The 16,462-nt window shown below is 39.5% G+C and overlaps 1 protein-coding gene across 3 annotated transcripts in view; it reads right to left on the reverse strand.

Annotated features, from left to right (window-relative positions):
- Window positions 1-16,462, reverse strand: part of LOC146607974 (kalirin-like) — a 53,246-nt gene that overhangs the window by 11,572 nt on the left and 25,212 nt on the right. For 2 of the 3 annotated variants that reach the window (XM_085348449.1, XM_085348448.1), the window contains 17 exons: window positions 15,900-16,062; window positions 15,632-15,747; window positions 15,080-15,202; window positions 14,250-14,432; window positions 13,757-13,881; window positions 13,600-13,666; window positions 13,385-13,494; window positions 13,116-13,185; window positions 12,938-13,027; window positions 11,116-11,208; window positions 9,836-9,947; window positions 8,642-8,832; window positions 8,431-8,532; window positions 8,186-8,340; window positions 7,355-7,457; window positions 5,077-5,238; window positions 3,835-4,027 (listed from right to left, as the gene is read on the reverse strand). In XM_085348449.1, coding sequence (XP_085204575.1) covers window positions 3,835-4,027; window positions 5,077-5,238; window positions 7,355-7,457; window positions 8,186-8,340; window positions 8,431-8,532; window positions 8,642-8,832; window positions 9,836-9,947; window positions 11,116-11,208; window positions 12,938-13,027; window positions 13,116-13,185; window positions 13,385-13,494; window positions 13,600-13,666; window positions 13,757-13,881; window positions 14,250-14,432; window positions 15,080-15,202; window positions 15,632-15,747; window positions 15,900-16,062 — 2,158 coding nt within the window. Of the gene's footprint in view, window positions 1-3,834; window positions 4,028-5,076; window positions 5,239-7,354; window positions 7,458-8,185; window positions 8,341-8,430; window positions 8,533-8,641; window positions 8,833-9,835; window positions 9,948-11,115; window positions 11,209-12,937; window positions 13,028-13,115; window positions 13,186-13,384; window positions 13,495-13,599; window positions 13,667-13,756; window positions 13,894-14,249; window positions 14,433-15,079; window positions 15,203-15,631; window positions 15,748-15,899; window positions 16,063-16,462 lie in introns of all 3 variants that reach the window. The other variant, XM_085348450.1, reaches the window with a different exon arrangement.

Raw genomic sequence — 16,462 nt, forward strand, 5'->3', positions numbered from 1 at the left:
TTTTTTTTAAAGGTGTTATTACTTAAAAATATGACTTTCAGTCAGGTTTAGGCATTACAAACTCCTGTGTTGGATTTACAAAAAAACCCCGCTTGTTTGGGCTAAAATACAACTTCCAGATCTTTAAAGCTTTATTTCTTTGTTGCCGTGGTGATGCTTACCCGCTCTTTCTGGACAAAATCCACGCTTTTGACATTAAACTAGGTTTCTTATTGAAAGGTGACAATCGTCTCCATGCACACAAAATAAAAGACTTGAATCTGACAAATGGTTGAATGTTGCCCCTCGGCAAGCTTCCAGAAGTCCACCAATCAGAAGAAAGTGTGGAAGGGCGACATCAAAGATATAGGAACAGAAACATCTTGTTCTGGCACATCCTGATCAACAGTTTTGACCATACATTAGGAAACTTTGCTCAGTCAAAATTATATTAACCTGGCAGGTGTGGATGGAAACAGGCATTCATTTGCTTTTTCTCTCAAATTTGGTTTTATGTTGATGAAACTCTGCTGATTTCCTAACATTCATGTGGATTTAGTCTCAGTGTAAAATCATGCTTTACAAACTGTGACTGTCTGACATTTTTGTTGTTTGCCAGCTGAAAACAACAGCAAGAGATTCTTATTACGGACAGACCTCTGCTGATTATTGTGGATATGAATATGGCTGCTTAAAACTCAAACAAATCCACCAGTTAGTCAGTCTGATTATTGTAAAATAATCACTGAAGGACACACACACACGCACACCTACTGTCTGCACTGTGTTACTTTGTGTGTGTGTGAGGTCTTTCATGCAAAAAAGGAAAACCTGCGTGTCCTGTTCACAACACACACACACACATGCATATTCACACATCGTTCACATTCTTGCAGCGCTGTTTGCTGTAAAGGCGCGCACACACACACACACACACACACACACACACACACACACACACACACACACACACACACACACACACACACCTATTACTTATTAACCATTGCACACCCATATATTTTCTCCAACACCCGTCACTCTCTCTCTCTTTCTGTCTCTCTCTCACTCTCTCAGTGTGAACCCACCTCGCTCGTCCTCTCGCTCGTGCACAATCCATTCCCAAATGCCCGAACAATCCCAGCATGCACCTCTGCCCCGCCGCATGCTTCCACATCAGTCCATTCAGAGAGATATTAAGAAAGAGGCAGACTGACTGACAGAGGTGTTTCTCTGCTCTCAGCTGAATGACACTAAACAAGAGTCAGAGGTCTGGGGGGTGGAGCCACAGCATCTAAACCCACAGAGGGTGGGTTTAGATGCTGTGGGGGAGTGGCTTATAGAGTAATAGTAATAATAAACTAACACAAGTCAATTACAATGATAAATGTAATAAAATAAATAACCTATGAATGAAAAGAAAAAACCTTAAAATAATTTAAAATAATAAGCGAAGTAATAATAAAATGGTAGAGTAATAAAAGTACTACATAAAATCAAGTGAAGTATAAACAAAGTGAGAAAAAACACTACATAAAATGAATAAAATATAATAATAATAAAACCAAATTAAAAAATTATAAAAAATGTTTTTTTACAATAGGTAAAATGATATGAAAAATAAAACAAGTTTATTTGGAACAAAATATAAAATAAAACTCCATAAAACACAAAACAAAGCATGAATAAAAATAAACACGACTGCTAAAAAGGAGTTTATTTTTAACTAAAGCTTCTATTGTTTGTAACGAGGAAGAACACCCAGCGGGTCGCCACACACACACACACACACACACACACACACACACACACACACACACACACACACACACACACATACACAGTCAGGATGATAAACTGTAGATTCCTGTCTGTGTGAAACTCCTTCAGGTCAATGTTTAACCGTGTGTGTGTGTGGGTGTGTGTGTGTGTGTGTGTGCGCATTTCAAACACCTTGCCAAACCAGATTACAGATTAAAGTTGGGAAAAAGTTGCCACACAGGTCGAGGCCACACTCAGTGCTGTGGTCACTTTTCTGTTTCCACTGAAACTACATAGGCATTTTTGTTCTGTGTCATGTTACTCATAGTAAAAACGATTAAAAAGGCAATACGTGTTACTCGACATGACAAGTCTGTTTCTTGTTTTGTTATGTATCGAAACTTGTGTGAAGTATGTTAGCTGCTTGGATTCATTTATTTTCCTTCTGTGGAGTACTACTTATGTTGAGAGAGTTGAAGACACACATATTTCTGTATTACACCTTCTTCCAGCTGTTTATTAGATTTATAGTGTGCAAATTACATATTAATGCAATTTGCACTGCTCTCTGGCACAATGACAGTTTTACTTTTTATTAATTTTTAACTTAAACTAATTTTATTTTGTTGTTTTCTTTGGGGGTTTTTTTTTTTTTTTGGTATCTGTAAAACAGTAAAAGGCCCCACTATGCATCTGTGGTACTTTTATTTTTATTCATTGTAGACTCCATCAATAAAGCTACAATAGATGACTAGTCACTCCTGTTACAATGAAGTCTGTGTGTTGGCTAATCGTAAAAAATCTACACAGCCTGTGTTTGTTGTCTGATGACAAAATTCACGAAATTATAACACACTTATTAGAGAATACAGTGAATTTTCAAAATAAAATGTTCAGTACAGTGTCCCCTAGAGACAAAGCACGTATAAACTCCAAAACACGTACAAACTCCAAAGCACGTATAAACTCCAAAGCACGTACAAACTCCAAAACACGTACAAACTCCAAAACACAACGGAAGTGCTCCAGGACGCTAGGAGCAGTGTTTTGGAGTTTTGCAAAAAAAAGGCAAGTTTGTTGCAAACACATGGAGTTGGATACCGGCAGAAAACACCAGCAAGGATAGAACAACCACGCTTTATAAGAAAGGTAATGTGAAAACTGTTGTTTGTTTCATTTGTTTTTAATTACTATGAACTAGAGATGGCACGATACCACTTTTGTATGTCCGATACCGATATCATAAATTTGGATATCTGCCGATTCCGATATGAATCCGATACAGTGTATTTTTTTAATCAATAAAACAGTTTTTTTTAATATCTTTCAGCTTTTTGTATAGGTTCATACTCAAGTTAAAAAAAACAAAACACTAAAGTTATTCTGTTATACCTGTACGCAAAAAATACACTGCACCCAAAATATTTCATAGTCAGGTTAATGTTCATATTTGCAATTTAGGTAAAAATGTTCTTTAAATATTTACATTTAAAAGAAAAAGGGGCTAATCAAACATCCTAAATTTGTCTTATTTAGATCAAAAAGATGGAAATATTTCATTGCAGACTTGTGTGATGATCAGAGTTATGCTTAACAGTTCAGTTTCCCAGAAGCTTATAGCCAAAGCTGCATTTTGAGATGTTTCCTCATTACTGTGGACCATCTCCTTGAAGCTCATAAAGCTGTGATGTTAATGTGAAGCGGCAGAGTCTGACAGACACAAAGCGCATTTAATTTTTCATGCTCAGCTATGGGACAAGCACTCAAGGACTCAAGTGTGTTTACAACTTTACAAACATGGATTTAAATATTTAGGTGGCACAGAGAGAGAGCGAGGATGTGGGACACATACAGCGTGAGGATGTTTAAAATTGCCTCTGGCTAAACAGGAAGTGACATCGAGCAAACAAGGGATGTGCTGCAGCAGTTTAAAAATGACCACGCTGTTGTTTTAGAAGGTATGTTTTCTCAGGAATCACTTTTTTAGATTTTTTTCCTGCAAATAGCAGTTAGAGCATCATTAATATCTGTGATTACAGTCAGGTCCCTTTGGGGCTGATGGGAACACAGGCAATAAGTTCTCTGGGTACTCACCCCTCCCGGCGCTCACAGTGGAGGAGTTAGAGGTGGAGGTGATGGTGGTAGAGGATGAGTTGCAGGAGGAGGAGGTGGTGGTGCTTGTAGAAGAGGTGCTGGAGGATGTGGTGGAGGCTGGGAGCAGTCCCTCCATATCGGCTGCACTGTGGGAGTGCGACAGGCAGAGGGTGCTCATGGGCAGTAGACCCTCCTGTGAGGAAACACAGCAGCGATGTTAGAGGGATGGTTGAGCATCAGAAAAACAAGGAAACCCTCTCACACACTTTAACGGTACTTATGGCTATAAGTTCTTGCCTTTGTTACACGTGGGGACCTTCATTGTATTTGTCACTTATGGGGATATTTGTTGCTAATCTGCTTAACAGCCCCCTTTGACTCAGTGAGTGTGTCACTGGTTTTAATGGTTAGATAGAAATCTGAGGTTCTTGTGTCTGAGGTCATTCATTACATCAGTTGTCCAACCCATCATATAAAATAATCTGCTAATTTTCTAAGCTCAACCGGTTTGTTTCTTTCATCTAAAGTCCCTCAGTAAAAATCTGACTTTTACTGGCACACGATACTTTGGATCTATTAGTAGACCCTTTAGTGCTTTTCTCATTCCCTCAGCTGCTCTGGACCACAGCAGGGAACTTAATCCGGAAACTTTAAAGCTTTCTTACCAACTTCCTTTAATCCAAAAGGGACATTAAAAAGATCAGAACTTCTTAATGTATAACTTGAAGTAGAAAGAATTTTTTTAAAAAAAGAAAAGAAAAATGTTTCAGACCACAAGGACAGTCAAAGTTAATATGTTTAAAGATAAATTGGCATCATAGAAACAGATATCTTCTATCAGGAAGTCAAGTTTGCCAAACGCTGTGAAACAATGTGTAAGAAAAAAGTATGAATATAATTCTGCAGAGATAAATATTTTAATTCTGTTTTATTTATATAGCACCAAATCACAGCAACAGTTGCCTCAAGGTGCTTAATATTGCAAGGCAAAGACAATAATACAGGGAAAATCCCAATAATCAGACAACTCCCTATGAGTACGCACTTGGCAACAGTGGGAAGGAAAAACTCTGTTTTAACAGGAAGAAACCTCCAGCAGAACGAGGCTCAGGGAGGGGTGGCCATCTGTCACAACTGGTGGGGGTTGATGGGGCAAGACAGGAAGTTTTGCTACATGTGGGGACATTTAGTTTGTTTATTATTTGCTGGGATGTTTTGTTTTGTCTTCTGGATGCTAATTACCTGTTGAGGTGTTTGATCTGTGGTTCTGACCAGACACCACCCGGGCCGATCTGCTGAGCGCTCCACCAGCTCCACCGTCTGACCGCAGCGAACACTGATCTCTCCCGGTCCTCCGGCAGAGAAATCCAACAACACCACGACTAACTCGCAGCCTCCTGACAGCTGCACGCAGACAGGTAGGACAGATTATTTACAGGCGGAAGGTGTCACCGCCGTGTTGTTAAACGATAATAACAGCATCATTAGCATCAGTGCTCCAAGCTCTGAGAGAAGCAGACATTCATTCGCACTCAGTATGCAGAGAGGTGTCTCCTGGAGTCCATGACCTCACTCCCATGCAGCTCACTGGGAGCGTACAACCTCTATTTCTCCAAATGATAAAACCAGGAAAATTCAGAATAAAGTGAGGGAGCAGTCTGAGATATGACTTTATTCCCTGCAGACGGCTAAAAATAAGACTTAACGTGTTTCAAGCTGCAAGGCAGGAATGAGTTCCAGATTACAAAGACACTAAATACAATATAAACTATTAATAAAGAACAAAGTCTCAGATAACTTCAAGACTATGAGCTATGCCTATAAAGTTCAACAGTGTGGAGATGTTTGTCTTGATGCATGCTCAAACATCCAGGTGAGGAAATCCCAGAATGCTGATTCTGTTCATCTGAAAAAGGGTCAACTTTCTTTTCTCCTGAGAGCTAATAAGCTGCTTCTATATCTACGTAATCTATGGTCAATATGCAAACATATAGAAACATGGATCAAGCTTTTCTGGCTTCTCAGCCAACCAAAAAGCCGTCTGTTGGGTTTAAATGACTCGAACTGAGAGCTGATGAGTGAAAGTCACTTCAATTCAGCAGAAACATGACCAAACCACAAACCATGAAAGCCTCTCATATCATCCAAAAACAGCCTTTCTCTGATTGGCCCAGAGAGCAGCATAAAACATCATGTGATCTGGTCACCGTGGTTACCGCTGACTGTGAGCTCCAACACGTGGGCTGCAGCTGGAAGAGAAAACACTTGTAGCGTCCGCAGGGAATGAGACGGGTGTTCCCCAAAAAATCCAACACAGATGTGAATAGATGTGTGCGTTCAGGGAGGAAGCAAAGGTCTGTCAGAAAGGTCAGAGGTCGCTGTGTCAACTGTCACAGTGATCTCAAAGACTGACAGAGAGCCCAAAAAGTTGGACAGGACAGACGGATATATTTCCAATAAGGAACTAGGTTGCAGTACTCATATTATTTTATTCACACGTATACTGGTATTTATTAATTAATTAATTAATTTACATTCATTTAATTAGCTATAAAACAGGGATTTTTCAGAAATTTTCTAAATACTTTTATGTTATTTTATCTTTAAACATGAAAAAAAACTTTTCAGATAATTAATTTTTATATTTAATTTTTATTTTGTAAAAATTTAATTTTTAATTTTATCTTTTCTAAAACTGTAAAATTGTATTTTTTATCCAAAGATTTATTTTAAAATAAAAGGTTTATTTAAAATACTAATTTAAAAGTAGTGTTTTCAATGTTAACTTTGTGTATAACATAATATTTTGATTATAATTTACATTTTTTATCTTTATTGAAATAGTTGTATATAATTGTTTTAATATATCTAAAATGTTTATTTTGCATTTTTTTCTGACATCTTATTAAGATTTACCTTTTTGGTGGATTTTATTTTTCATAAACATTTAATTTTTTTCTAGTAATCTTCTGAATACTCATATTCAGCACGATATATCATATCGTGCTGAACATTGTAAGGATAAATTCATGAAAATGCAGAAATGTTCCTTATTTAAATGTTTTCTTGCTCTGATGGATCAATTTAGACTCGTTATTATTGTCGCCACTTACATGCTGTCCCTTTAACTCCTCACAGTGACAAAAAAAGTGTATTTTTTCTTTTTCACCGTGTTATAGTCACCAACGCAGTAAAAAATAAAGTCGTCCACCTTCCTCTCTTAACTGTCTCACAAATCAGAGCACAAGCCAGCAGGGTCAGAGTTTTCAAGGTCAGAGGTCACTGCCACTGGCCCCACTAATGAGAAGCGGGTAAAATAAATGAAACGTACCTCATCAGGAGAGCAGAGCAGTGAAAGTTTCTTGAAGGAGTCCGACCATGAATAGTGGAAATTCCCTCAAGCACACCAAAAACATACACCCAGCCAGCTGCAGCAGCAGTGAGGTCATACGACTGCTCGACACACCCTCTCACAGCGTGTCTGTGAGTGTGCGTGCGACTGTGTGTGTGTGTGTGTTACCTTGTCGCTGTCTGCGGTGTTTTGTGACGTTCGGGAGGCGATGGAGACGGTGTCGGGTTGACTGCTGGCATCACCCAGACTGTCTGCGTCCTCGCTCGTCTCCCTGAAACAAACAAAAACATTCGGGTTGTGTTCTAGGGTTCAAAATACTCTCACAGGTCAAAAGTATGTGGACGCTACGTGCGATCTTTTAATCTAGTTTGTTTTCCTCGTCAGTCTGCGCTTCTTATTTCTTCTACTATAAGTCTGAAGCACTTTTTCCTTTATTGACTAAGACATCAACTATTTTCTTCCTCTTGGGTAGGAAAAGTCAGGAAATGATATAAAAGGTCTGTTAACATTTCTAAAAGCTTAAGAGGTTGTCCATAACTTTCCTGATTTATCCAACCAACAGCTCAAACCCAGGAGTAATAAAGGTTTCAGATTTAACTGGCTATGTTTAAAACGTTCGGTCACTTTTATGTATGGGCTCCTGTAATTTTAAAGTAATAAGGACATTCATAAACACAATTGGAAAAAACCTTTGACCCGATCCAACATGAGAAACTTATGAATATCCTTCATGAGCTGGGACTTCGTGGATGCCACATTCGATTGATTGGAAACCTGTAATGGTTTCAGAGACCAGGTGTACTCCAAGTGGAAGTAAACTTAAGTCTGACACAAACAGTTTTTATATATTAAGCACATAAATCTTAATAGCAGAAATAAAATAAGTGCTTTCTCACTGGAGTTTGGAGTTCAAATATTAGCAGCACTGAGAATTAGGGCTGTCGATATAACAGGTCAGGAGTCAGTATTACTGTTTAAAGGCCATCTGTGTGAGCTGACCTGCGGTTGATGCTGCGCTGTCGCCCCAGCGTGGGGTTGGGGGTCTTGGGGAGGGGGATGGGCTCCCTAAGTGCCCCCCGCAAGTGACCCCGCCTCTCCTGGATCACCTGCCGAATGCTACGAACCCACTCCTGCTTCAGCTCCAAAGATGATGCCTAAAAGTAAACAAAAAGAAGGATTATTCCTTAGATCGAACCATCACTGTATGAATGTTTACTCACTCATTCATTGACAGGAGCACACACCTTTAGGACTGTCTTGTTGTCTGAGGTTGGCGTTCGTCCAACCCACAGTGCAAACTTACAGGGGTCGCCCTCTATGTGCTCTGTTACACCGAGCTCAGAGGTCTGAGACAGAGACAAGAAGTAAGAGAAACTTTGTACAATATCTTCAGCCAAATTAGTTCCATTTGTACTTTTTTGATTTGAACGGAGCAAAGCTGGACGTTGTCCTTACCCTCAGCCTGCTCTTGTAGATGTATTTGGTCCGTCCAGATGAGTCTTTGATCTCCTTGCTGAAGATGAGTGACAACTCGAACAGGAAGAGGTGTCGGTCCCGCCCCTTTCTGATCAAAGACTTCGGCTCCCAAACCAGGAAGGAGTCCTGCAGCAGGAGCTCGCCCTGAACATCCAGACCATCCTCCACACCTGCAAGATACAAGACAGTGAGGAGCCTCCAAGACATTTCTGTCAAGTTTTGCTTTTAGTTTTAACCTTTTAAAGTTTATACATTACTTTACAAAAGTCTTGAGCGACTCCCCGTTGCTTTTTACTTACTAAAATGTGAAATAGGTGCAGTGATTTATTTGAACATGTCGAAACACACATGCAAATACAGCTTTTACTATTTTAACGAGCTTGAAAGTCAATATTTGGTGTGACCACCTTTATTCTCCAGCACAGACTGAACTCTCTTAGGCAGCTTTCTTGTCATTTCTTTAAGTCGTCTTCAGGAATAGGCTTCTTGAAGGACATTCAAAGCTCTTCTTTGGATGTTTCAGCCTTTCGTTCTGTTCTCTGTCAACATGATCCCACACTACTTCAATAATGTTGAAGTCCAGGCTCTGGGGAGGCCAATCTATTAATTAATTATTAATTAATTTCCTATCTGGGTCAGAATCTGATGGTATTTTCTGTGTTGATAATTTATCAATTTTAGCACTATCTCCAACACCACTGGCTCCAAACCATGACAGAGCCTCTACCGTGTTTTACAGATGACTGTAAACTGTTTTACCTCTCTGCTGCCAAACCGTGTTATCTTTTGGTGTTTTTCACAGATTCAGCTAAAGAAATGAGAGCAGATGTGGTTTTTTAACAAAGTGTTTAAAGACATAATTTAAAATTGGCTCTCTGCTAAGTTGTCACATGAGTTTGGTGCATTTTATGCTTGAATGATTCAAAGGTCACTGTTAAGTGTCTTAGCAAAGAAGAAATTCTTCTGAAAAGCCAGGTGAGACCTTCAGAAAGCCTGGAAAACTATTGATTAAGACCACTTAAAAATAACACAAGAAAGCTTCACTTCCTGGAAGCAGAATATAAAGAAATGAGGGGTGGCTCCTTGACAGTACTGTATGAAGTTCTTCATTAGATAACGACCGGAACAATTCATAATATGTCCTGACTTCATGTGAAAAATATTCTGTGTCACCTTCCAGCATGCTAACGTGCATAGCATCGTTTGCTCTCTTTGGGACGCTCAGCATCACATCCAGGCCTTCCTTTATCTCGCCTTTTCCCTCCTCACAGCACGCTAGCAGCTCCTGCATCACATTAACACATATACAGGTTCATCAGTGTTTTCCCTGGAAAATGAAGTGCTGAACTCTGTGAGAAATCTTCACAGTGATAAAAAGATGTTTGAGTTTTATATTATAATGGTTTGTGGGTGATTTTAATATTTTTTAAAAAGCTGCAAAGGAAGTTGTATAAAAGAGTAGCGCATTTCTCCATGTTTAAAATATATGATTGCAGATATTTTAGAGAATTAAGCCCAAACCTGCCCCCCAAAAAAGCCAGATATTCCCACAAACCTGCCAAAAAACAAAGAGCATGTCGCCATAAATACGCTTAGAAATAAACAAAATATCTCCTTATAACTGCCAAAAAACAAACAAACAACCAAGATGTCCTCATATGCCTGCCAGAAACAGTCATATGTCCCAATAAAGGCACCAAAAACAGGCCAAATATCCCCAGAAACCCGCCAGCAAGATGTTCTCCAAAGCTCACCAAAAAACAAGCAAGATGTTGCCATAAACCCACCAAACAAACAAGCCAAATATCTCAATAAACCTGTTCAAAAAGAAAAACACAATGTCCCCATAATCCCCCCCAAACACACACACACACACACTGAGACAATTAGAGGTCAAGTGAGGAGTCATTTCCTCATAGACTTCCATAGAATCAGCCTTAGTTTTACAACAGAAGTCACCTCCCTCATGGCCATCAGCAAAAAATAGGGCAACCCTGCAGAAGCTTCACTTTGTATATTTCTTCACTGCTCTGGTTTGAAGTATTAAAGAGTTTGAAAAACAGTTAAAACATCACCCTGAACAGACAAAGTGGCAACATAAAGAAATGAAGCTCAGTCTAAAGGGGGTTACGTGTTCGGCACCTTCAGCCTCCTGCTGCTGCTGAGTTACAACAAAGTTTTCAAACTGACACGAAGCGCTTTTCATTCATTATTCCAGGCACACACGCTGTGTCCTCTGGGCTCCATATAAAGTATTCGGGATTGAAAGCTGTGCTCAGAAAAAATCCTCTGAGGCGCCATGTTTTCCAAACAGCCAGAGGGATGAAACATTTCCGAGGCTTCCTCTAAATTTAACAGCCTTCTAAACAAAAACAGTTTGGAGCTCTGTGGGAAACACTTCGTTCTCGTGTGTTTTGAATGTGGGGGAAACGTAAAAGAAATTCAGGGCGTACCTTGAGCAGCAGCTGGTATTTGGTGATCCTCTGAACAGGCTTGATGAGAGCCGAAGAGATGGAGTTTGCTAGACCGTGTCTTCTCTGGACCTCCTGTACACACAAAATAAAATGTTAGAGATCATATAAAAGATCATTAATCAAGCTTTAAAGCAGTCCAATAAAATTCAAACCACATTTGTTGGTGACTCACACTTTGTTTTATGGTCCCATAAGCTCTTTTTTATCTTCTTGGTTATGTTTCCTATGGTTGCACTTATTTTTATTTATTTCTCTTATATTAGTATTACAGGGGAAACTGAACCAAGTAAATAGTAAACTGTACTGTAAACTCAAGAACTGATGTTTTGGGAGCTTGAAAAGTGGATTTGTTAAATTCCAAACACATCATGAAATAGCACAAACTTGGCCTATTTTTGCAGTTTTCTTTGGACCACAGTTAGCCTTGACTGGTGACCAGTTCAAGGTGAGTCTGGTTGTCTCAGTTCAACCACAGGTCCATGTTATTTGGGCCAGAAGTCACATGTGTTGTGGCATTTGGACGATAGATGGCTAAAAAACATTTAGCAGTGCTGTAATTTAGCCACAAATAGCCCAATGTGTATGCTATCTGTGATTTAAACATGGTTTCTAACAGTGTGTTACAGATGTGGCCTATGTTCATCCATCAATATCAGAATAAAGAACCAGACAAAAGTTGTAATGCTGTTTTATTTGTTCAACTCTTACAGTTTACAGTAGGCTAGATCACTCAAAGATGCTGAGGTTGATGACTTTTGTGGTGGAAACCCAGATATGCTAAACCAAATTTCCAGTTCCTTGTTTATTCGTTACTTAATTTAAGCCTCTAATTAGTCACTGGAGACTGGATGTCCATAAACTGAATTCATGTCAGGCTGTCGAGATGGTTCTCTGGATGGTGAAAATCTTGGATAATTTGCGTGTCCTTCCATCTGTGTTAATCTATTAACTTCCACCAGCTTGCTGGTGAACATTTTAGCAGTAGTGCTGGGTTGTGTTTTAGAAACATGCTCGAAGGTGTTAAATGTCAAATCAAGTCTCTTACAGGCATTTTGGCCTTGGAGTTCTTCTATTGTAAGATTTCCATTCAGCAAGAAGGAATTCTTCATAAAGAAGGGTAGATGTGAAACTAACTCTAAAGACACCGCCTGGATAATATTAGGAGGTTAACAAATGCTTTTACCAACATTTTTCCAAGATCTTTTTCTGTGATCCGACTTTTCACGGGAAACTGTATCTAGGGAAATCTAGACCATTTAGCTTTTCTTCTTTCTGTTGGCTCAGTGTCTAAACCTCATAGTCAAACATGGTGACTGACTGATGGAGTGTACTTCTGGTGTGGTGGAACTAATCTCTGGGTTGGTTGATACTTTGTTTTGTCTCTTGGGGAACGGTAATGACAAAACTGCTAGAATCACAGATATCTGAATGTTGGGCTCTAAATGAGACAACTGATCCCAGGTAGATCTTATTTTTTTCCACAGTGAATTGAGGGACCTTGGTTTCGCCAGCTTAGTTTACATTTCTGTGGCATTAGGTGTCACATTCACAAATTTCCAACCTCAAAGTTTCAAAGTCTGCTGAAGAAGATGAAGCTGCCAGGTTTTGCTTGACATGAGTCCAGAAAACACAGGAAAGCCGTAAACATAGCTGTGTTTTAGTGAAATCCAAACTTTCATTGATGAAACTCTTATATATTTAAAAAATAATATTTGGAATGAAGATAAATAAAGTGCTACCCAACTAAACTACTGGCTAATATTAAGTTGTTAAGTTGATGTTTGTGGTGTTTGAAAAAGACCTCAAAGAACGCCACGCCATGTTGTTGGATGAGTAAACTGGAGTCTGGTTTGTTCCTGCAGTACGTCACGTACATGTGGAACTTATCAGCCTGATAGGGAAATAAACACAGATTAATCATTAGCTCTGTAGGTTTAAAATAAATAATCAACCTGACATCTAAAAAAAAAGAATTATACCCAGGTGACAAAGCAGTGTCCAACATCCTCAGGAAGCTGTTCATAGTTTTCCAGCTCCTTCAGGAAAATACTGCAAAAACACAGAGAAAATATTAATTTTCTCTAAATGCATTTTAATATTCTTTTAATCACAGTTATGGACCTATGATATCTAAACATGTAGTTTGGAGATGTTTAAAACTCATAGATGTCCTGGATGTTTCCTAATGTAATACATCCATTAGAATATTGCAGTGTTATCGCACATTTAGCAGGATATTTAGTGGTACCTGTTGTGGAACTCGTAGATATCCTGGATGTTTCCAAACACAATATCATCCTTGTTTACAAGGCCAGGCGGGACGTCCTCTGAGCCGCTCGTCATCTCCCACAGGTATGTCTGCAGCAGGTAATCGTATTAACAGCAGAAAGTACAATTTAGTATTATGTAGTACTGTGTTGCGTCACATCCAGTAATCAGAACCCACGAATTCTGAAAATATACCTCAATACACTCCTGCAGATCTCTGACATAGACTCTTTCTGTCTGAAGGAGCTCAGCCATGATGTACCTGAGGACACACACAGGTGTTATCAGAGTACTGCAGTAGTACTGCTACCAGTAATATCTATACTAATATCAGTAATATCAGAGTACTCACTCTTTCTTGCGGGCGGAACGTCTCTTCTCATCACTGACTTGGTGGCTCGGATCGGACAGGTTGACTTCGGGGTCGGAGTCTGACAGACTGTTGGGGATCAGCTCGAGCTCCAAGTCCTTATTATCCTGAGAGGAAAACTATACAAAGTAAACTCACTAAAACACACATACATTTATATTTATTTTTAATATACATTTTCTAAATCTGAATAATCATAGAAGTACAGCAACAGATCTGCCTTCTAATTTCACACATTTGCAGCTTGTATGTTGCTAATAATTCAAAAAGCTGCATTTGTATCATATAGTCCTTCAAATTATTCAATCATAACCTGTTTTACATGGAAATAAACTTTAAATGCAAAGGTTCACACATAAGTAAATGTTGATGTGTTTATTGCAAAAACACTAAGAATCACATCTCACTCACTCACATGTTTTCGCTTTCAAATGTGGAGAGTTCCTGCTCCACAGTCAGTACTTGTGTCGTTTACCTGCGAGCAGCCTCCCAGTGCCGTCTCCAGCAGGTGCCGGTACTGCCCCATCCTGACGGTGAAGTCCCGGTAGCGTTTGTCAACCGTAGAAACACAACGACGGAGCTCAGTGCGGTGGGCGTGGCCTTTAGCCAGCATGCTCTCGGCCAGCTGTATTAGCAGGTGAACCTTTTCCTGCGTATGCTGACAGAAACAAGGTCATAGTTTAGTTAAATTCAACCTCACAACAACATGTGGCTTGCTAGCACTTTTCCTGATTTTAATCATATTCAGGACACAAAATGGAGCTGGGAAATACTTTAATATCCATAAAAATGGTTTGATTTTCTGAATTTTGTTGGGTTGTTCTACATCTCTCGTGGTCTCTTTGTAGATGTTCAGTATCTCCTTGATCACAATACGTCTCTTAGCGTTTGTTTTGCATCTCATAATGGCCTTTTGTTTCTCTTTAAGGGATTTTCTGGCATCTTTCTCTGTGCACAAACAATCAACACTGAAGAGTAAAGTGCTCACCTATTAAGACTTAGTCTGCATTATGAGAGCATATGGTTTCTTTGACTGACAGGTGGACTGGTACACAGATGGCCTTAGTTCATAGCTGTTTGCTGCTCTGCTTTTGTGAGTATCAAACAAAATATTAACAGTCTTTTCAAACAGATGCTTTGGCTAGAGGGTCATTGGCCCCTCAGCGTGTGCATCATAAGGCTGCTGAGCAATCCAAACATGAGCTCAGACTACATTAACTAATTAATTATCTTACTAGGAAGTACTGTTCATAGAAAGTGATAAAATATGATATACATTTCAATAAACTATGGAAAAAAACACACCTTGGCAGAAATGCAGAACTCCCTGTGTTGGATCTGCAGTTCTTGCGTCTCAGCCACTGTCGCCCCAGGTGATGTGTGTGTGGCCAGGTAGTGGTCCCCTGACTGTTGTAGCCAATCCAGAGCCTACAACAAAAGGACACATTAGACAGATGTCCGTTAATAACTCAAAGTCAGCATTTCCAAAATATGATGCGAACACCCAGAGAGTATGCGAGACTTTTCATGCAACACAATTACTGTGTTAACTGATTAGTATTTTGACCTACTCAACAGAAAACTGAAAAATGTATCATGCTGGACAAAACAACAGCACAATGTTTCAAATGACAAAATATTTAATTTACTATCATGTAAGATTGAAAAAGGAAGCAACTTTGTATGCTTGAGAATCCAAGTTGTTTGATACAGTAGCTTGTCTGTTGGAACAGACCACATGAGCCAGCTGTCAGTGGTCATAATGTTATGTTACACCCGATCAGTGTATATGATTTGCTGATTTTGTTGTTAATGAGCATGAATAACAGTGCTAATAATTTAGCAGACCGCATCTACCTGCTGAGCGTGACTCTGGAACATCAGATACTGCTGGCATTGATCCAGTCTACGTTTCTTTAAAGTCCAGAAATGAAGAACTCTGTTTTCTCTCTGGAGGAGCTCACTGAGGATACCTGAGTGCACAGACACATCTGGGTAAGTCAAATTACCACTATAGTTTGCCATTAAGTGTGGTGTTCCTCAAGAAGTGATCCCAGCTCCACTGTAATTCTGTATTTACACCAACAAATGCTTGAATATTTCTCATGTATATATTTTTGTTCACCTTTGACCTGTTGCTCGGGCACCCTGGAGTGCCCAGTGACCTCTGCAACCCCTGTTACCCCGGAGACGGTGACACTGTGGCCAGAGATGGTCGCCATGGTGACACTGTTACGGTGAATGTACTTGAGGAAAACTTCGGCGTTCCGTCTGGCCAGAGTGCAGGCCTGTCGATGACCAACACCACAGACATTATGAGAAAAAGACATGGCACTCGAATAAGCCCGAATATATCTATGATCGATCATTACTGCCGACAGTTTCAGCATTGTGGGAGGCTTGGCTCACTCCATCCAAAATCAAACTTTATTACCAGGTTTAGTAAAGTTTAACTTGCCATTTTCTCCACAAGCACTTACAAATAATTGCTCAAATAGTTACCAAGATGCATGCCAAGTAGAAAGACTTGATTAGGGAAGTACTTTGATAACACTTGTACGATTGGCCCAGATCGTACAACTTTCATAAATGCTCTGGTCAAAATAAACAAACTCATGCTGGATGTTTTGGGACTGCTAAATTTAATACAATGAGAACTTTCCATGACCATTGAACAAGAAAACTGTT

The sequence above is a fragment of the Diplotaxodon limnothrissa genome, linkage group LG23 (genome assembly GCF_057381915.1).
Source record: "Diplotaxodon limnothrissa isolate DT_005_m linkage group LG23, D_limnothrissa_male_GT1.1, whole genome shotgun sequence".
Lineage (NCBI taxonomy): Eukaryota > Metazoa > Chordata > Actinopteri > Cichliformes > Cichlidae > Diplotaxodon > Diplotaxodon limnothrissa.